A 21811-nucleotide genomic window follows, 5' to 3' on the forward strand; every position below is an offset into this window, starting at 1 on the left:
TTTGCATCAATACTTATTAGCTCCTTAATATATTTTGGAAGGAATTATGATCCTTAAAAAATATATGTCTGACTCTTCTGAAAAATATGTGAACAGTTTAATTGAAGACTGTGGAATGCATTGTTTTACAATACGGTAAAATTTTTTGTTAGCAACAATCTTTCACAGGGGACTGCCTGCGATAAGTGATGAACACAACAAGCCCCGTCATCGAGCATCATATCGACAGTGAGCTCCCTTGCAGTGCAACTAGTAACTGTTAAAGACACATTGTCAAGTCAGATTTAGCACAAATATATATATACATTTTATATAAGCAAATATTTACAAAACTGTAGAAATGTTTCTATTAAATTAAAAATCCAATAGAAACATTTTTAAACACAAACACTTCCTGGTGTTTCCACCTAAACTTTGCAGCATTCTGCTAGTAGTGCACATAAGCCCAAATATGAAATAAATAGATATTGACAAACAAGTGAAATTGACCAGTTTGTTTTCATTGGCCATACTGAGAGAAAGTTAACAAACAGAATGAACAGCAGATTTTTTAAAAAAGAAGAATCAGTTTTAATATCTGTTACTGTCTTCAAGAAGTAAATAAATAGAATACAGGCTTTAACAGGGTTCAAAAAAGAACTAGATAAATTCATGGAGGATAGGTCCATCAGTGGCTGTTAGCCAGGATGGGCAGGGATGGTGTCCCTAGCCTCTGTTTGCCACAAGCTGGGAATGGGCAACAGGACATGGATCACTTGATGATTACCTGTTCTGTTCATTCCCTCTGGACACCTGGCATTGGCCATGTCGGAAGACAGGATACTGGGCGAGATGGACCTTTGGTCTGACCCAGTATTGCCGTTCTTATGTTCACAAATATTATTTTAAACATTACTGGCAGTGCCCCTTACTCTGAACCTTTTTTGGGGGGTACAGACTCCTTTCAGTCACTGAGTGACTGCATCTTCCCCATCTCATACAGAGAGGGGAGGGCACAGGATTCTTCTGCTCTGTCACAGTTAAGAGAAGGAACAACTTGGCACTGAAGTAGGGTCATACAGCCTTGTACAATGATCATGACATCTGCTGATGTATCTGTGCTGCCCATCTCTGTGGGTGAAGTGAGTAGCAAAGTGCAATTAAATAAGATTGTTAAATTTCACTCTGATGCTGATGTTTCTGAAGATGGAGAATGGGAAAAGGATTACATTGACTATTCAGTTTCCCTTCAGGCTCTGTGGGTAAAGAGCTCCCAGAAAGGCATCAGCCTAAGAGCTCTGCTGTAAAACAAAACTAACTTGTATTGTAGCCTGTTTTCTCTCGAGTCCTTTCCCAGTTAACTGTAACTGACTTGTCTACAAGTTCTTTACATAGTATATGATGGCTGAAAAAAGGAGAAGAGGCACAAAGAGGGTTGGAAGGGGAAATAGTGCATAGAGGAAAGCCCAAAAGAAGAGAAGAGCAAAAAGAAAGAAAAAAAGACAGAACAGAGAGAAAAAAGATAGGAAATATTGAGAGATCAAAAACCCTGTGGTGCAGAAGGAGAAAGGCAAAGAGAAAGAAGAACTCATTTAGTGACAGGCTCACCCCACTTCAGCTGCTGGAAAGAACATTTAATCACAGGGCCTCCCGATGAAGACTCAGCCACAAGACAAAATGTATTTGACATTAATAAAAGAAAACCTGTCATAAGTGATCTATTTTTTACTGGTCTTTGGTAAGTATCTTCAGACAAGTTTCGCTGCGTGCTACTATTACCTCTACTAAGGTATAGGTATACTGGAACTTTACACAAATGACACAGAGGAAACCATTCCTGATTGACTGGCAAGGACAAAAGTAAGAAGTGTACTTACACTTGGTACTATAGGAGGTGTCAATGTACCTTTTCTTAACCCTTCCCAGTTAAAGCCCTCAAACCATCTAGAAAGGGGATAATGTTAGGACAAATCAAGATGTTAGATATACAGCTCAAATATCACTGTAACACACATAACATGATTCAAATAGCTTAAAACAGATTTTTAATTCCGACATGCAGTTTCTTCAGATCATCTGATTTATAGTCATCATAATTTTTCTGTTGATTTTATGAAATACATTTTTGAAGTTTTTCTTTATGCAAACCAAAATATGCACAGAAATCTCATGGTGATGTAAAGGGTGGCGTAAGTTACACATGATTTGAAAAGTGCACTAGGTGACATCCTCCTGACTGCTCAGGGTGTGACCTAGCCAGTCTTCACTACAGGTGTCCTGACAGCTTCTTCTTACCTCCTGCAGGGTCTTTGTGGGTTCCACACTCCCAAAGTTCTTTATTCAGATCCTCTGAGCCAGACTGTAGCTCAGGCTGCAGGCCTGCACAGATTATAAGGGAAAGTAGCACAGCACTGTCCCCATGCCTTTGTGGTGCCTCCACAGACCTTAGATCAGGTTGCATAGGAGTAAGGGGTTGCTCAAACAGTTAAGCAGAGAGTGGGTAGAGTCATGGCTCCACCACCCAAAATAGTGGCCAGCACAGCTAAACTGATTGGGGATGAGGTGGGGGAGAACTGTCTACGGGGCTACCCTCTTGGAGCAAGGAGGAAGCAGTGAAAGACTCATACCACTTTCACAGGGCAGAGTGGAAAGGCAAATTTTTTCCTTCCAATAGATGCTGGCACTCCATGCTCTGTTTTACCTGCTATTGATATGTCAAGCAGAGTGGAGACTGCGCCCATGACTGAACTACTGAGACCAAGAAGAGCAAGTGAAATATCAGTCAGAGGCTCTATACTATCAGTGCCAATGGAATAGGATCAACAGGAACTATAGGCTTAACCACGGGGGCATAGGCACAGTTTAAAAGCAAAAGATGACTTTGGAAACTGGTGGCATATACAAGGGGGTTAAAAATAAACTGATGGTGACTTAATTTTCCATATTGCAAAATGCCATTTGGATGCAAATTTAAGGAAAAAAGCTCATTCACTTAACATACTACCCTATTTGCCATGTAAGGAAGGCTAGAATAGACTCCAAAATATGAAAAGACTGCTGACATAATGTAAAATAACCTAACATCCAAAGAACCAGTTAGAAGAGAAATGTTTTCAGAAGTGTTTTGTGTCTGAAATGAACAATTTTTCCATATGAAAGCAATTAATTGATAGTTGTGAAACACACTTACTTGTGCTTTTGGATATCTTTTACTCCATTTTTCAAGTTCCCTAACCTTTCTGATGGATTGTCCCTATAAAGAGAGTGACAAAGTTGTTTAATAATGTTTTTTCAGAAAGACATATTTCTTTACTCATAAGATAAAGGTTATTGTATTTAAAGTATTTACCTGCATAGTTTTTTAATTAAATTAGCAGCATTTTTGGCAATCTTCTTTGGAAATTCAATCATGTCAATCCCCCTTAATATGATGTTATAGGTCTTCATGGGATCTGGGCCTGAGAAAGGTGGACTTTAGGAAGTGGGAGGAGGGTGGAAAGTGAAAGTTAAAGGTCTGTCTTTAAATCTCATACCATCCTATTATACAACAAATCAGAGGAGATAAATTACAAAAGTAATAATATTTCTTATCCTGTGCTCTCAGGAATATTGAAAGGCTGGACCATTAACATTTTATTTTATATCCTTTAGGAAGTTCTCCAGGATGTTCCCTTTCATCTCCAAAGTCCATGCCATGGTAATCCCTTCTACGGCCAAAGAGTTCTGGGTGTGGTTTTGTCTGGACTTCATCAATGTTGCTCCAAGGGTTGGTAGGAGAGGGAATTAAAGAGCAATTAAAGGCAGTCCTTCTTCCATATGGGCTAAACATCCTATTTCAGCCGTGATCCCATGTTCTGCCAGCCTAAGAAGCAAGGGGCTGGACTCAGTCCTGATCTCAGGTCCCCTGTTTCCTGACTTACTTTTGTACTACACTTATTATATAATCACTTTTCAAATGGCACTGGATAGAGGATGGAATAAATACTCTCATTTAAAAGCACAAAGACATGTCAGAGTACAGTGATAGGTGAACAAAATGCCCTTAAATATGGATGGTATAGGTTGTTCACTTTGGGCTAGATTGTGACTTGGACTACAAACCCATAAAAGAGAGTAAGAAATCCCCTCTTACACCTTAAGGCAGGTTACCCAGGTCTTGGGGTCAGATGCATAGGAGTAAGTGGGATTAACTCGCTTTCTCCCTACCAGAAGCAAGTGGAGAAGGGGTGAGAAAAAGTTAGACGCCTTGCTCAATGGCCAGAATAGCTGAGCCAGAACAGAGTGAGGAGTAATTTACTGCTGGCTTATTACCCCCAAGAACAAGAAAGAGGCAAGGAAAGAGCTGTGACTCCATGCTGTGTTTCTCTGAGTGACAATATTTTCCAAGGTTAGTGTAGTTTACGTACCACGTAGGGCTATGCCTAAAGTCACAATCTAGCCCTGTCTCATGGGGGAAATTCATCCAACACCAGTGGCAGATTCAGACCCATCTTGACAGTTAAATTTTCACTATCCTACAGAAAAAAAGCATTTTGTAGAGCTAGCAAACTGAAGTGTTGTACAATCTAAATTCTCAAAGAGTCTTTTCTAACTTATTTGCACATCTTTAGACCATGAGGTCCTCTATGCACGATAAATTTGGACAAGTAGCAATATAACAAACAATATCCATCCTCTTTGGGAACGTTATGAAGAAAAGGGTATAATGAAGCTGTTGTGTATTTTTGATAAATGTAACAAAGCTATGCTGGGGACAGTCCAGGGCCCTATGATCCTTGGTGTCTTTCTCTGTAGCTGGGGAGGCTGGGTGTACGGCCAGTGTGTTTGTCACTGTGTGGATCCACTGGATAAAATCATTGCATAGGAGGTGCACATGGGCAGCAGATAGTACTACAGCTCCTGAGGATGAGAAGATGCTGCTCCTTCCAATTAATTTTGAAGTTACATTAAACAGCCTTCAAAGAAATATATGGGACTAGTATTTTCAGTAGCAAGACCTTGAATAATGAGACATTGTACAGAAGTTTCTGTACCTTCAGCAAGAGTAGTTTATAAGACTAAATGCATGTATTCCTCTGATGCACAGTCATCTAGGGATATTTAAAATACTTAAAATATTTAAAAATTGTTTGTAAACATGTAATACTGTGAAATACTATGTTGTTCTGCATAGATTTTTAAGTTATTGTATATTTAAGATGTAAGTATTTTTTATAAGATATGTGTAATGTAAGAAAATATCAATTTAAAAATGCATATGTTCTGTACAGAAGTTCAATGGCCAAAAGTAAGATTCAAATTTGTTATATTTCTTTGAATTTAAAGTTTTACAAGAGTATTGAGGGTAGACCTGATAGATATATTCCCAATAACGGATGGTCTAGTGAAGATGAAACAGTCACTAGCTGCTTCTTGTCTGTAATGCTACATCTAGAGCATTGAAAAATGACAGGTAACAAAATTTAGAACTGACACAGAAATATATGTTTACATAAAGTGTATGTGAAATTCAGTTTCAAAATTGGTTCAAATTTTAAAGGGATCTACACTGGTGGACAAATAACGGGAACATTGTTATCCTTTAGCATAGTTATCTGTGTTAAAGGGTACCCTTAATGTGTGTGTAAGAACACTATATAGGCTAGTGGGGATTTAACACACAGGCTGAGGGTGGTATGTCTTTCTAAGATACTATATTAGTTCAAAACTGGTGCCATGGGAAAGTGATCTTCATGCTTCCTGCATATCAGGAGTATTTTCCAACCCCATTGGCCATGTATAAGGCTAAAATTTTGTCACGGAAGTCACAGAATCTGTGACTTCCAAAGATCTCCATAACTTCAGCCTGCGGCAGCTGGGAACTGCAGGATCCTGGTGCCCTCTCTGACTTCAGCCAGAGGCAGCGGAGGCTCCCCGAGCTGCCGCGGGCAATGGGAGAACCCCACAGCTCCCAGCCACCACAGGCGACGGGGACCCCATAATTTCCAGCTGTCGTGGGCAGCAGGAGGACCCCCCGCAGCTCCCGGCTGCCACGGGTGGTAAAGGGTACCCTGCAGCTCCCAGCTGTCTTGGGTGGCGGGGGCGCTCCGAGCCGCTGCGGGGGGATTCTGCAGCTCCTGGCTTGGCCCCCTTGCAGGTCCCAGCCACTGCAAGTGGTGCTCTGAGCCCCCATGGGTGGGGGCCCGAGAAGAGCTCCCAGCCAGCCCCACAGCTACCCAGCAGCTCCCCATTTTGTCATGGATATTTTTAGTAAAAGTCAGGAACAGGTCAAGGGCAATGAAGAAAAATTTACGGAAGCCCATGACCTGTCCCTGACTTTTACTAAAAATATCCATGACAAAATCTTAGCCATGTACAACTTTGTTTTTACCTCCTGCTGAAGCCAAATGATATAAGCCACTACCAGGAAATCAGAGTTAATGGATCGTTATGACAAATGCTATGTGCCTGCAGTATGTGCATTAAATGAATTTAAACATACAGATGATGCCATTTTTATACTATGATAATAAAATCCACATGATATTTGTGGGTTTTTGACAAAATCTATGTATAATTATTAACAGCATATACAACATTTAACAGAGAATTTGATTAAATTATAAATAGGCTTGGAAGGATTCAAATTTTATTGATAAATACAGGTAAACTTCGATTTCACTATGCACACATAAGACAATGAAAAATATTTCCATTGATAATCTAAATCTGTAGATAGGCAAAGCAAGAAAAATGCTGCTTGAGAACTTAGTTTGAGTTAAGAAATTTACTGTTGTCTATTTTGACATTTGATGTTGACCATTTGTATTTTAACTGTTATAAAGCTTTAACTTTTTGAATCTCAAAATCAATTGTCATTTAATAATTACTGCTGATTCTCCTATTATCTGACCCCCATTACTTCCCGCAACTGTGAAAATTTAAATGGATAAAAATAGAAAACATTCTTAAAATAAATATTGATACTATCAATGGAAATTATTAAAAAAGAACTGAATTATAGGTAACTGGACTATGTTTTATGGTAACATTAAAAAATAAATTATTCAATAGGATGTTTGCTCTGTAGAGTTTGTTCTGATTGTATAATTTATTTCCGACATCCATTCACAGATCTCTGAAAAGACGCAGGGGTTTTTTTTAGCAACAAGTGCTGATGGGGTGTATTTTCACTTCTGAGTGCCCATAGGGATTAGAAATTGAACTGTTTAAAGTGGAGTCTGGGTATGCCTTTTTAATTATTTATAGCTTTTAATGAAAACTTAAATTTGACCTTTTGTCATAGTTCAGGGACTTTACTATGCAGAATCTGTGATAGTAATACTGACTTTGTACCTAGCTTGTTGAGTCTGTTCTGCATCTTCTATCCCAAATGTGATTCATTGCTGGTGTTTTTAATAAGTTCCTTTAGGGAACTCTATGTAAATGGAAACATTCTAATAAATTTCTGAATCATGGAAATAGTAGTAACCTTTTATGTATAAAACAGATACTAAAGTAAACATTTTAAAAATTGTTCAAATGATTCTGTAGAATACACTAGATAACTATAACTGGGCTACTTACCTGTTTGAGACTCTCATTTGAAAAAGCTGCATTATTTCAATGTTAATGGCTCAACTCTCCCCTTATTCAATATATGTAACTCCTATTGACAGTGGTAGGCAAAGGAGGAGGAGTTTATGACCCCACACAATAAGAAATATTATAGCTTGTGTATTATAACTTTTCTGGACGTTGCTGTCCTTCATGCCACCAATGAGCTGTTCTCAGCGAGGAATGGAAGTAACATTAGCTGTTGACTTAGAATAGCTAAGAAACACAAATTGATGGGCATGCCTGTGTCCTGGCCCACAGGAGGAAGTTAACTTTAAGGGATGGGATGAGACAGGGTCATGTTCCTGTTCCCCTCCTGCAGAGCTGGCAGGATGCCTATTGGAGAGCCTGGTGTATTCTCTCTTGTCTGCCACTGGCATATATCTCGAACCTCATCCTGAACAACTAAGGAGCATCACTGAACCATAGATTGCTCTTGATGATTTGATGCCTCAGTGCGAACACACTCAGTTCCTTTGACATTGCTGCCTTGTGTGCTGGAGAGCTGAGAGCTGAGGCAGCAGTGCCAGGGAAGCCCTTCAAGCACTGATGCCTTGAGAAATGCTTAATGAGTACAGGCAAGAGCAGCGTCTAAGGGTCATGAGGTGATAGCATTCATGTGTCATTTTGTTGTAAATTTTTGGCTATAATAGGAAAAAACTGAAGATGCTGTACCACATTATGTTTGCCTACTCTTTCAGATGCTGCTAGCTTCCACTGCCCTAATGTCTCACTGGCTGAATTGCAAACCTCTCTCCTCAGTCCCCCACCCATCAGCAAATTCAGCTCCACCTTTTTCATTAGGAATTCTCGGGGAAAATGAGGGTAGAGTATAGCCATGATTTTGGTATCATTTTACATGTGTTTCATAATAAAGTTGTAAACTGCCTAGTGACAAAATTCCTTGTAATTTGAGAGCTCTTAATAATGATTAGGTTTAACAGTAAAGTTTTCAGATTGTTGTAGGTCATCATCACAGATGCCAGCTCTGAGTCTTCCACTGTTCTAATCAAAGTGACAAAGGCAGAAATATTCTGTAATTTGCTGATCTATTTTTATCAGCAGTTCCAGTTCCAATGCCCATACCTGCCAGTCAAGAGTTCATACATTAAGATTCCCAGTGACCAGTAGTCTGCTGAAATGTCATGACCTTTGTTCAGGATGATCTCTGGGGCTACATACTCTGGAGTTCCACAAAAAGTCCATGTTTTTTTTCCAAATCCTATTTTCTTTGCAAAGCCAAAATCAACCTGTGAAAGGAAAGGAATTCCATCAATGCAGAAAAATAAAGGACGTTTCAGTGATGTGTTCTGTTCTTCTTAGAGTGAAGCAAAGCAGAAATAAAGGTTTCCTCATGGGAATATTATCATAAACCAGAGCTTGCTAGGTTGTTAAAAAATAAAATACAACCACCGTGTGACATTTTTCCTGAGTTAGCATTCATAGTGTAAACTCAAGTGCTTTTTTTGAGGTAAGAAGAGAGAGTGACAACGAACCAAACATCTCTTGGTAGTTAGTGGTTACTAGATCTGTTCTAATAAATTCATGCATCAATGTCTGCCCTGTTCAAGTGATGGACATTTGCACATGGCTCACATTTTTTTCCTCTTTTAATACCAAACTCCTGTCTGAGTAATGAACTATTCATGTCAGTTTATTAGGGCCAGATCAAAGGATAGGCACCAGTTCAGAGCAGCATGAACAGGCCCTGACCTGCAGGCTGTGCTTGCTCTCCTCTTCCTATGGTAACTCATGCCATCTGAACAGTTCCCAAGAACTACAATTTAGACAGAGCAAACAATGACAAAAAATAATCTCAGTTGGCCACATTTTTTCCCCTTGATTAGCACATGGAACCACATCAATTGGGATTTGATCAGGGGCTGCCAGTGGAACAAAGTTCTATGCTTTGAAAATGACAGTATCCAGGGAGACCCTCAAGTTTCACTTTCACTTAATAGAAAGAGTGGTACAGTAAAACAATTTGTCACCCAGCTAAGGAGATGGCACTGTACTTCAGTTATTCTGGGTTTTTAATAACAACCCACAGAGTGTCACTGCAGCAGAGCATAAATGCTAGAGAGCAGCCCCAGCAACTGTTATAATTTAGACCAGGGACCAAAATGGCATACAGCCACCTGTTGCATCCCAAATTCTGCCAAGCTAAACTCAGAATTGGGCCTTTGTGCTTTTAACTGCTTCTCAGCACCTGGAGAATTTTGATAGGTACAGCTGGAGATAAATCTAAATAAATTAACAAATATAAGCAGACTAGAATCCATCCTTTTGTATTACTGGGTTGAATGATGGGTGCTGAGCAACAACTGCCTATGGAGAGCTCCATTTATAGCTATGAGGTTTTCTCTGTAAATCTGTCTTTTGTGAGCATCTTTCTGTACACATCTATTCCACCCCCTGACACAACCCATTTAACTCTTAGCTACACCTCTGGCATGCTATCTGTGGCATGGAGATACAGCATTGGGAGAATGGCTCTGCACCACTTGGGAATATCCCTGATTTATGCTGGAATCCTCAGAAGGGAATTTTCCAGCTTAATGCCAGAGCTGGTTTACGGAGGCCATGGTGAAACTCAGAATCAGGGCCACAACATTTAACCGAAAACACACCAAAAGACAGTAAAAACAATCCCATAACACCATAGCTCTTAAATTTTCTGGTACACTCAGAACAAGCTCCACTTAATAAATCCCCTTCCCTGGAAAAAGCCCAGGAAAATAGGTGAGACTTGCAGTGTATTAAGAAGATCACCAAGTCCAGACACAGTTGGATGAAGGACATTAATTTCTAATTTAAGGACCCCATCTGAGGGTCTGCCATCTGTCCCTTCCTATTTACACAAGGGTGTTCAAGCAACTCCAGTGATTGCTACTGCCACAGTATCAGATTGGGAGTCAGATGCTCTCTCAGGTTGTCAGGACAAAATTATTTATGGTTCTAGCTGAAAACTAACATGTTAAATTTCACCAGAAAAATCATTCTGTAGCCCATGTGGATGGTGAAGTGTAAGTACAATGTACTCTTACAAAGTAGGTTGCTGCTTTCTGCCCTGACTGCAATGTCTGAATATTTTGAAGCTATAGCTCCATGTTGAGAGCTCTGGATAATCCAGTAATGTAGTGACAAAGGCATGGATGATAAAGAAATAAAAGAATGCCACCTTCTTATTGACCATATATAGAAATATAGACATATTTTCTGGAGATTTCTAGTGGAAAGTGTTTGCTTCACAATTTGAAAAAGTGGCTGACAATATGATATAAAGCTTGAAACCACAAACGGAGGGCATGACTGCAAGCTAGAGATCACTTTTCAATAAACTAAAAACTCCATTTATACTGCATTTTAAAATGGTTGTCAAAAGATGTGGAACTTTAGCTGCCAACTACTGAAACTTCTCTGTTTGAACTCATGAGGTCCTATGACTCGCTGAGCCAACAGGAGAGCTCTAGCAGTAATTCAACAAATATCTTGGATAAACAAGTGAAAAATCTCCTCCTCCCCAGTTGCCTTCCCTCAAAGTCACTTTAAAATTTAGGGTTCACAAAATGTTTCTGGACAAGAGTGTGGGGATGGAAAGCCCAAGGTTAAGTGAATTGCCTATGTCTAGTTTTGCAAACACTTTGTGTTCCTGGATGATGTTTGCTTGGTTGGCCTACAACCTGAACCTACCCTTATTTTAATAGATTCAGGGTGAATATTTTAGTCATGCTACTATGCAGGTGTTTGCATATTGTGTTCTTGCTTCAAATCAATAATTTCTGACTAAAATAAAAGACTTTTAAAGTAACGTACATATAAATACTCTCTGCAGCATTTTATTCTTACACTTTGCCTGGGTAGGGATGAAGGTGTGTGTGTGTGTGTGTGTGGTGGGGTGGAGAAGCATAAATGAGGAAGGAAAGGTTTTCTGGACCCTCATTCTTCTAGCAAGTTGTCCATGAAGGGACATAATTCAGTCCTTAATATTTAGTAGTCATGTGCACATGTCTAATGGCAGATACTTTTCAGAGAGCCAGTCAGACCTTTACAGCTCCAGCTTCCGCTTTTGCAGGGGCAAATAATGATATTTGACTATTTAATTTCCTGGTTTGCAGGTGAAATCAGGTAATTAAAATGTCTAAATGGCTATTATTTATGCCCACTAACTAAAAAGTGAGCACAAATCTGGGTTACCTTTCCCCTGCCTGTTAGTTGCCCAACATTGTTAAGCAAATCTAAATGAAACCTAATATACATTGCTACATTTTGACTACCTAGAATTTCTCTAATGTCCAATGTAAAGATTTCAAAAAGGGAGTAACAAGATCAGGTAACACAGATATGTAAAAACTCTGGCAGCAGTGATGTTGTTTTACCTGTCTCTCAGATTACTTAGGGCCTGATCCTGCAATCACTTTTAAACATGCTTAACATTAGGCATGTGAGTGGCTATACGAAATTCAAAGCAACAGTCGAAGGGTATTACTTGAAATCAAGTGAATACTCCTGTGCCTCAAGCTAAGCGCATGCATAAGTGCTTGTAGGATTGAGGCCTTCATCTAGAAGTTTAGGCTTAAAAAATAACTAAATAGAAAAAGCCTCTTAATACAGCAACATTCTGTATTAGCTACACTTTAGCAGGACAAGCCTGAGGATTTAAAACAATTAATGAGAGTAATCATTTCTTGAAATAACAAAATGTGATTAATATGTCCATAAAACAAATAATTATTTTTTTTAAACAAGCAAAGCAACTGGTTCACATCAGGATTTGGCACCAGTAGGCTGTAAAGCGATTCATGAGCGTCAGCCAAATAAAATATTGAAACATCTATTGTAAACTTCTATTTTTGCCCCTGTATGCATCAAAATGGTTAGAAGGATTTTTCCTAGTTCTCTTCTCTAAATAATTTACTCTGGGACTGCAACTCTGAATGCTAAGTTTCAGCCAGAAGTACTATTTTGTGGGTGAGTTATAAACTCCTTAGAGTAGGAGTTTCTGATGGAAAAGGCGATGGAGACTTAACTCTAGTGTAGTAAACATGGCACTGTAGTATTTTTTTGCTGCACAGAAAAAAAGACATTGTAAGCACTCACCAGTTTGGCATAACCTCGGTGATCTAGAATAAGGTTTTCTGGCTTGAGGTCCCTATAAATTATTCCTTTGGAATGCAGATAGGCAAAAGCTTCCACCACACATGCTGTATAAAATCTGGTCGTAGAATCTTCAAATGAACCTCTATATAAAAGACAATGGGAAAAGATCTGGTGGCCATTCAAAATATTTGCATTTAATGTTGCATATTTGGTTGTACCATTACTGCATGTCACTATGATTACAGCAATGAAATAAAGTTTAACAAGAATTAATCTCTGCTATGCATGTAGGGAAGCAAGACCACGTAGATTTACTACTCTAGATTTTAAGGCCTCGACCTTGCAAGATGCTAAGTGTTCTGGCCCATTCCAACAAAGTTCTTAAACAGATGCATAGTCCCACTTACTTCACCTTGAAGGATCAAGCCCTAAAACATAATTATAGTTCAAAACAATTTCACTATGAAACCATATTTTTCAAAAAGTTTTGTCTGTAACTACGTCAAGGACTTGTGGCATCAAGACAGTACGTTTCACATATTTTATGATCTTAGTCTAGCCACTCCTTAGCTGCCAGAAGGAAACATACTGTGAAATAGCTGTATAGATATGATACAATCATGTTTCTCTGTTTGTCTATCTAATTTGTTGAAAGGCAAGTTTATAGCTTTGAGATTAATAAGGAAAGCTTCTTAGTTCAAGTTGCGCTTATGTTTTATTCAGGTGGGAAAGAGAAGATACTGGTATCTCAAATTGATCAGAGGAATAGCTACTATCCAGTTATAGGTTAGCTATTTACTATTTAGCTGCCAAACTAGTCTTCTATATTTATAATTAGGGAGACTAGGGTTGCCAACCCTCCAGGATTGGCCTGGAGTCTCCCGGAATTGGCATTGATCTCCCGGTGAAAGCAACCCAGGAGATTTTAATAGGATATTTTAAGAAAATGACATTATGTCACCTTGGGGAAAAAAATCTCCCAGAATAGCTTAAGTCAGAGTTAGCAACCCTAAGGGAGACCCACTTACTTCCTCCTACTAATGGACTCTTCAATAGCCAGTCCGATCTACTCACTTTCCTTGATGTAATCAATACAATATATACACAGTTTGGAAGCCCTCTGTTAATTGGAAAATAGCCATTAGCAAACTCATTTCTGTTTGGTTTCCACTCATGAGGTTAGCATTTTACTCACTAGTTGAATTCACATGAAGCATTGTTTTAAACCAAAGTTCCAAACTTAACAAAATATTAAGTTACATTAGACACAATTATGAAATAAATATGAAGTCATAACAAAAAAGAAGAATATGTAATTCAAAGAAAAATTTGTATCATACATCTTTCATATGTACATAATATATAAGTTTTGAACTAGAACTATTAAAATGGATCAAAGAGTAATGTTAGATACTGTTCATGACTGAGACAAAAATAAAAAGCTATTACTTGGAATTTGAAGTGTTAATTTCAAATTTAGCATAAAATGCATTAGCAGTCTTATTTTATTACCAGTTTGGAAACTATTTAAAGAAGTGAATCACTTCCCAATCTTTCGGAATTAATTTATAGTTACTTGAAATCATAATTAGTTTTTGACAGCAGAATTGTTTGAGTTCTACTAACTGAAACTAAAATAAATGTGCAGATTCTAAGCTAGATGGCAGTAGAAACCACAATTCAAAGAGCAAAAGAATGAAAGAATGTATCAGACTTTTGAAAAAAATTAAAAAAGAATAAATCCAGACACCTGTTAGCTTTGGAGTTGTAATGCTTTTTAAATATATTGAAGGCAAGCAGATTTTTAAAAGAAGAAGAATATATAAAAAAATAAAAGTAACGTCTTAGAGATAATTAAAATATCAGTTTTATATTTGTTTTCAGCTCCATTTTCCTTTAATGTTTGAATTGCCTGTTTACTCTGAGAACAACATTCAATTTACAAATGTAATCATATCTATTACATTTCTAATTGTGTACATATATTTATAGAGTGTTTGTGTACAGTTTATCACATGGTTATCTCCCCTCATATGAACGTAACATATATATTACACCCAAAAAGCTAAGATAAAAGAATGTTATTAAGGTTACAAAGTCAAGCAACCAAAAGTTGGGAAATGCCAGAATTAAAGTTGCCTGAGCACCTTGTGTTCTCCTCATTGTTCATTGGCCCATGCCTTATTGGCTACACAGTATTCAAATTCTGATCTGATGACAGAATTATTAATTCCCCCATGGGCTTTTCTATGGCACTCATACTATGTGTCTGAGGTGCTTCAAAAATATTTAGGAATTTATCTTTTTAAAACCCCTGTGGAGTAAGGGGCTATTATCCCCATTCTATTTAATATCCCCATATTATCCCCAGATGAGGAACTGAGACACAGACGGAGGGAGCCACAAAGGCTATATCTACACGTCAGTTAAACTCCTGCAGCTGGCCCTTGTAAGCTGACTTGGGCTCGCAGGGCTTTGACCACGGAGCTGTAAAATTGTGGTGTAGATGTTCGCTTGAGCTGGAGTCTGGGCTCTGGGACCCTCTGACAGGGTCCCAGAGCTCAGGCTCCAGCCCAATCCCAAACACCTACACTTCAGTTAAATAGCCCTTTAGCCCGAACCCCATGAGCCCGAGTCAGCTGGCACAGGCCAGCCACAAGTTTTTAATTGCAGTGTACACATATCCCTAAAGGGAGGCAGCAACACACGTCATCAGAGGCTGAAATACAGGCGGCACATAGGGAACTTTTACTCTGAAAACTTAGGTGCTGAGTGAGTTTAGGTGACTATGGGGTTCAGCAGGAGTTTTGTGAATCATGGTGGAGCCAAAACTGGGACTTAGGTACCTCAACCCGACTAAGTCTCAGGTTTAGGTGCCTAAGTAGCTTTGTGAATTTGGGCCAGACACACTAATGTTAAAAGTATCCAATAACTTTGATTAGGGAAGTCATCTGTAAGGTGAGAGATCCAATTTCAAATTCCAGCTTCACATCAGGGAAGGGAAATTGAACCCAGGTCTCCCCTAGGTAAGTGCGCTCACTGTTGGGCTAGTCTAAAGTTTATAAGGGAGGCTACTGCCTCCTCTTGCTTGCTTCTTCCCTCTGTCTCCCTTACTCACTCCCCCTCCCAAAATATTTTGGGTGAAAGTTCTGCATACACTCTTTGCAATTTAGGACACTATAAATCAGATCCTCTCCCCTGGCTCTGTTTCCTTTTTATGGTTCCTAAGAGACTCAGGCTAAGTGGAAGGGTCTGGAAGGGGGCATGGTAAGGTGGTAGAGGACAATCCTCAGCTGGTGGAGTGATCACTGTCCTAGTTAGTGTAATTTAGAGCAACCCTTAGGTTACTCCAAGTTATGACAGGCCACTTTAGTCACTGGTCATATCAAGGATGGGGTGGAGAGGGAAACAAGACTTTCTCCACGTTTTGTGTCCTGTGCCAAGCACAGCTTGGTGAGATTTAGCGATCTTGCCTTTAATGTATGTTAGAGATTGTCTGCTAGGAATAAAGATATACAACATTACAGTTCATACTGACATATAATTTTCCTTTCCAGATAGGTTTCTAAAATTTCTTACCTGTCCCTGAGAATTGTCCAAAGCTCTCCACCTAGACAGGCTTCCATCAACATATATAAATACTTGCTGTCCTTGAATGTCCTGTATAGCCTATTATTTGCAAACAAGAAAATGCGATAAAAGTTAAAGCATTCTTTTTGTTAAAATATATTCCTGTGATACTTCACACTCCTTATTAACCATGATTATCATTTACTGTCTTAATTCTGTTGTATCATACTTGAAATGTTTCAGCAGAACAGATACAGTATTTTAGTGTTGAAGTGTATTATAAGAGGATGATGTTGCTACCCTGGGAACTAAATTTAGGGCATGATATTTCTAACTACTTAGCCTGATGTTGCTGCTTTCCAAGATCACTTGAAAGAGAAGCAAGACAATATGTACACCATTTCTTATAATGAGTATATCATTTATCCTTCAAAGTAAGGAGTCAATCTATAGATCTGAAGCCTTCCTTTCATTTAATAATTTCAAAAGAATGTCTCTTAATTTTGGTTCATGTAAGAATTTAACACAATTTGCTAATACATTTCATAGACCTTATAAAAATATCAAAAGATGCTTGTTTCATCATCCAGGATGATTGAATATGTGGGAAAATCTGCCTAATGAGATAGTTGGGGCAAGTAACATGTATTCAGCATGTACTGTATGTCAGGCTTGACCAAAATTCTATGGGAAAACATTCCCTACTACACATTTCTGCAACGTTCTTGTGAAGCAGACTGGAAGTTGTGTACCAGCTTCAGATAAATTAAATACACTGAGTTTGTTTATTTAATTAAAGATGAAAATAATACAAAGAATTCTACATTATTATATTATCTCATTTGATATTAAACTCAATTAATTTTACTCTGCCATATATTTTTCATTTTAAAGGTGCTGAAGATCTTCGTACTGACAACATGAAGCTGCATTGCAGAATCTTTCTGGGAGGAAGCTGTACATTTTGGCAGATGGGTAGAGGACCGTTGGAGTTTTTGGCTCCTTGGAAGTTAAGGTCTGGGAGACAGTTTGGGTTTGTTGTATAAGTACATTAGCTCCCAGTGTTGACATTTAAATCACTATCATTAGATTTCAGAGTTACCACAGCACTGAGGCGAACTATTCTCAGAGCTATTGTTATGTCTGTGAGAGTTATCATTTCAGGCTCTCTGAAAAAAGACGCATACTATGCTATGTCTGTTTACACTCAGATCTCACATTTGGAAGGTTTTCTTTGCAACCACATCATATAGAACATTATTTTAAAAAATCTCAAAAGGTTAGATTCTGGAGCAAAATTCTTCAGCAATGAGTGGATTCTGTAGTATATTCTGTAATTGTGCAATTACACCTGTCAGGGTTCCCTCTCCACTGTCAGGGTTCCCTCCCCATTCTGAATTCTAGGGTATAGACGTGGGGACCCACATGAGAGACCCCCTAAGCTTATTTCTACCAGCTTAGGTTAAAAACCCCCCAAGGCACAAATTCTCTCTTGTACCTTGGATTAGGTAATGCTGCCACCACCAAGTGATGTAGACAAACTCAGGGAAAGGACCACTTGGAGTTCCTACTCCCCCCTAATATCCCCCCAAGCCCCCCCACCCACTTTCCTGGGGAGGCTTGAGAATAAACAAGATGAGCACAGACCAACCTTGGCTTTTTTTAGGACACTAAAAAAACCCAATCAGATTCTAAAAGAAACAGAACTTTATTATAAAGAAAAAAGGTAAAAGAAGCACCTCTAAAATTAGAATGGAAGATAATCTTACAGGGCAATCAGATTCAAAAACAGAGGATTTCCCTCTGGGCCAAACTTTAACGTTACAAAAAGAAAACCAGGAATACACCTTCCTCTCAGCACAGAGAAAATCACAAGCCAAAACAAAAATAAGCTAATGCATTCCCTTGCTAGTATTTACTAATTCTAATGGAGCTGGATTGCTTGCTTCCTTGATCTGTGTCTGGCAAGCACACAGAACAGACAGACCAACCCCTCCCCCCCCCGATTTGAAAGTATCTTGTCCCCTTATTGGTCCTTTTGGTCAGGTGCCAGCCAGGTTACCTGAACTTCTTAACCCTTTACAGGTAAAAGGATTTTGTGCTCTGGCCAGGAGGGATTTTATAGTATTGTATACAGGAAGGTTGTTACCCTTCCCTTTATATTTATGACAACACCCATGCACAGGGCTCTGTTTGTGTTAAGCATTATGGGCCTGATAATCTCAAGTGACTATGGGGCCAAAGCAATGGTTCCCTCAACCCACCTAGCAATATTGTTAACCTATCCAACTATACTCTCAGCCCAGCAGAAGCAGCTGTTCTATCTCGGGGCCTCTCCTTCTTGTCCCTCCACCCCCACGAACATGATACAGTTCTGTGGTGACCTAGAATCCTATTTTCGACGTCTCCGACTCAAGGAATATTTCCAAAATTCCTCTGAACAACATACTAATCCACAGAGGTCTCCCTACCAACACTACAGAAAGAGGGATTCTAGGTGGACTCCTCCTGAAGGTCGAAACAGCAGACTGGACTTCTACATAGAGTGCTTCCGCCGACGTGCACGGGCTGAAATTGTGGAAAAGCAGCATCACTTGCCCGATAACCTCAGCCATGCGGAACGCAATGCCATCCACAGCCTCAGAAACAACTCTGACATCATAATCAAAAAGGCTGACAAAGGAGGTGCTGTTGTCATCATGAATAGGTCGGAATATGAACAAGAGGCTGCTCGGCAGCTCTCCAACACGAGTTTCTACAAGCCATTACCCTCTGATCCCACTGAGAGTTACCAAAAGCAACTACAGCATTTGCTCAAGAAACTTCCTGAAAAAGCACAAGATCAAATCCGCACAGACACACCCCTGGAACCCCGACCTGGGATATTCTATCTACTACCCAAGATCCATAAACCTGGAAATCCTGGGCGCCCTATCATCTCAGGCATTGGCACCCTGACAGCAGGATTGTCTGGCTATGTAGGCTCCCTTCTCAGGCCCTACGCTACCAGCACTCCCAGCTACCTTCAAGACACCACTGACTTCCTGAGGAAACTTCAATCCATCGGTGATCTTCCTGATAACACCATCCTGGCCACTATGGATGTAGAAGCCCTCTACACCAACATTCCACACAAAGATGGACTACAAGCCGTCAAGAACACTATCCCCGATAATGTCACGGCTAACCAGGTGGCTGAACTTTGTGACTTTGTCCTTACCCATAACTATTTTACATTTGGGGACAATGTATACCTTCAGATCAGCGGCACTGCTATGGGTACCCGCATGGCCCCACAGTATGCCAACATTTTTATGGCTGATTTAGAACAACGCTTCCTCAGCTCTCGTCCCCTAAAGCCCCTACTCTACTTGCGCTATATTGATGACATCTTCATCATCTGGACCCATGGAAAAGAAGCCCTTGAGGAATTCCACCATGATTTCAACAATTTCCATCCCACCATCAACCTCAGCCTGGTCCAGTCCACACAAGAGATCCACTTCCTGGACACTACAGTGCTAATAAACAATGGTCACATAAAGATGGGCTATCACCTATACCGGAAACCTACTGACCGCTATTCCTACCTGCATGCCTCCAGCTTTCACCCTGACCACACCACACGATCCATCGTCTACAGCCAAGCTCTGTGATACAACCGCATTTGCTCCAACCCCTCAGACAGAGACAAACACCTACAAGATCTCTGTCAAGCTTTCTTACAACTACAATACCCACCTGCGGAAGTAAAGAAACAGATTGATAGAGCCAGAAGAGTTCCCAGAAGTTACCTACTACAGGACAGGTCTAACAAAGAAAATAACAGAACGCCACTAGCCGTCACCTTCAGCCCCCAACTAAAACCCCTCCAACGCATTATTAAGGATCTACAACCTATCCTAAAGGATGACCCAACACTCTCACAAATCTTGGGAGACAGGCCAGTCCTTGCCTACAGACAGCCCCGCAACCTGAAGCAAATACTCACCAACAACCACATACCACACAACAGAACCACTAACCCAGGAACTTATCCTTGCAACAAAGCCCGTTGCCAACTGTGCCCACATATCTATTCAGGGGACACCATCACAGGGCCTAATAACATCAGCCACACTATCAGAGGCTCGTTCAACTGCACATCCACCAATGTGATATATGCCATCATGTGCCAGCAATGCCCCTCTGCCATTTACATTGGTCAAACTGGACAGTCTCTACGTAAAAGAATAAATGGACACAAATCAGATGTCAAGAATTATAACATTCATAAACCAGTCGGAGAACACTTCAATCTCTCTGGTCACGCAATCACAGACATGAAGGTCACTATCTTAAAACAAAAAAAACTTCAAATCCAGACTCCAGCGAGAAACTGCTGAATTGGAATTCATTTGCAAATTGGATACTATTAATTTAGGCTTAAATAGAGACTGGGAGTGGGTAAGTCATTATGCAAGGTAACCTATTTCCCCTTGTTTTTTCCTACCCCCTCCCCAGATGTTCTGGTTTAACTTGGATTTAAACTTGGAGAGTGGTCAGTTTGGATGAGCTATTACCAGCAGGAGAGTGAGTTTGTGTGTGTATGGGGGTGGGGGGGTGAGAAAACCTGGATTTGTGCTGGAAATGGCCCACCTTGATTATCATGCACATTGTAGGGAGAGTGGTCACTTTGGATGAGCTATTACCAGCAGGATAGTGAGTTTGTGTGTGTGGTTTTTGGGAGGGGGATGAGGGGGTGAGAGAACCTGGATTTGTGCAGGAAATGGCCCAACTTGATTATCATGCACATTATGTAGAGAGTTGTCACTTTGGATGGGCTATCACCAGCAGGAGAGTGAATTTGTGTGGGGGGATGGAGGGTGAGAAAACCTGGATTTGTGCTGGAAATGGCCCAACTTGATGATCACTTTAGATAAGCTATTACCAGCAGGACAGTGGGGTGGGAGGAGGTATTGTTTCATATTCTCTGTGTGTATATAAAGTCTGCTGCAGTTTCCACGGTATGCATCCAATGAAGTGAGCTGTAGCTCACGAAAGCTCATGCTCCAATAAATTGGTTAGTCTCTAAGATGCCACAAGTACTCCTTTTCTTTTTATAATGAAAACAGAAGGTGTTGCAAAATCGAGCAGTTCAAAGTAAAAAGCGTACTTTGTTATACCTCTCAAGGAGCTGTTGTGTGACATATGCCATGAGGCAAGGACAGACTAGCGGGATGCTTGATTGATCAAGATGCAGTTGTTTAATGCATTAATCTTTTATTTTTGGAGGTATTTGGTTAAATACTAGCTGAGGTAACATGAAACACATAGTCCCTATTGGACATTACATTACAAAATTGGGCAGAGTTTGTCTTTGGTCTCTGTTTGTAGAGCACACCGCACATTGTCACTTAGGGTACTAATGATAACAACAATAGTAATAAAAAAACTATCACACATTTTGGCATAACTATTCATCTTTTCACCTCTACTGGAAAAGTCTAAGGCTTAGGATCCAGGTCAGGACTGAGGAGCACTTGCTGACCTGTGTTAGGAAGCTGGCAAAGTTTGAGTCAATGTT

General features: G+C 39.8%; 1 protein-coding gene across 2 annotated transcripts in view; it reads right to left on the reverse strand.

Moving 5' to 3' along the window:
• The window catches only part of PRKG1 (protein kinase cGMP-dependent 1), a 903020-nt gene that overhangs the window by 6057 nt on the left and 875152 nt on the right, over positions 1–21811 (reverse strand). For both annotated transcript variants that reach the window (XM_073353692.2, XM_073353691.2), the window contains 6 exons: positions 16255–16344; positions 12676–12817; positions 8662–8825; positions 3329–3451; positions 3170–3232; positions 1857–1923 (listed from right to left, as the gene is read on the reverse strand). In XM_073353692.2, coding sequence (XP_073209793.1) covers positions 1857–1923; positions 3170–3232; positions 3329–3451; positions 8662–8825; positions 12676–12817; positions 16255–16344 — 649 coding nt within the window. The remainder of the gene's footprint in view (positions 1–1856; positions 1924–3169; positions 3233–3328; positions 3452–8661; positions 8826–12675; positions 12818–16254; positions 16345–21811) is intronic.

Source organism: Lepidochelys kempii, chromosome 7 (assembly GCF_965140285.1).
Source record: "Lepidochelys kempii isolate rLepKem1 chromosome 7, rLepKem1.hap1, whole genome shotgun sequence".
In the NCBI taxonomy this organism is placed as follows: domain Eukaryota; kingdom Metazoa; phylum Chordata; order Testudines; family Cheloniidae; genus Lepidochelys; species Lepidochelys kempii.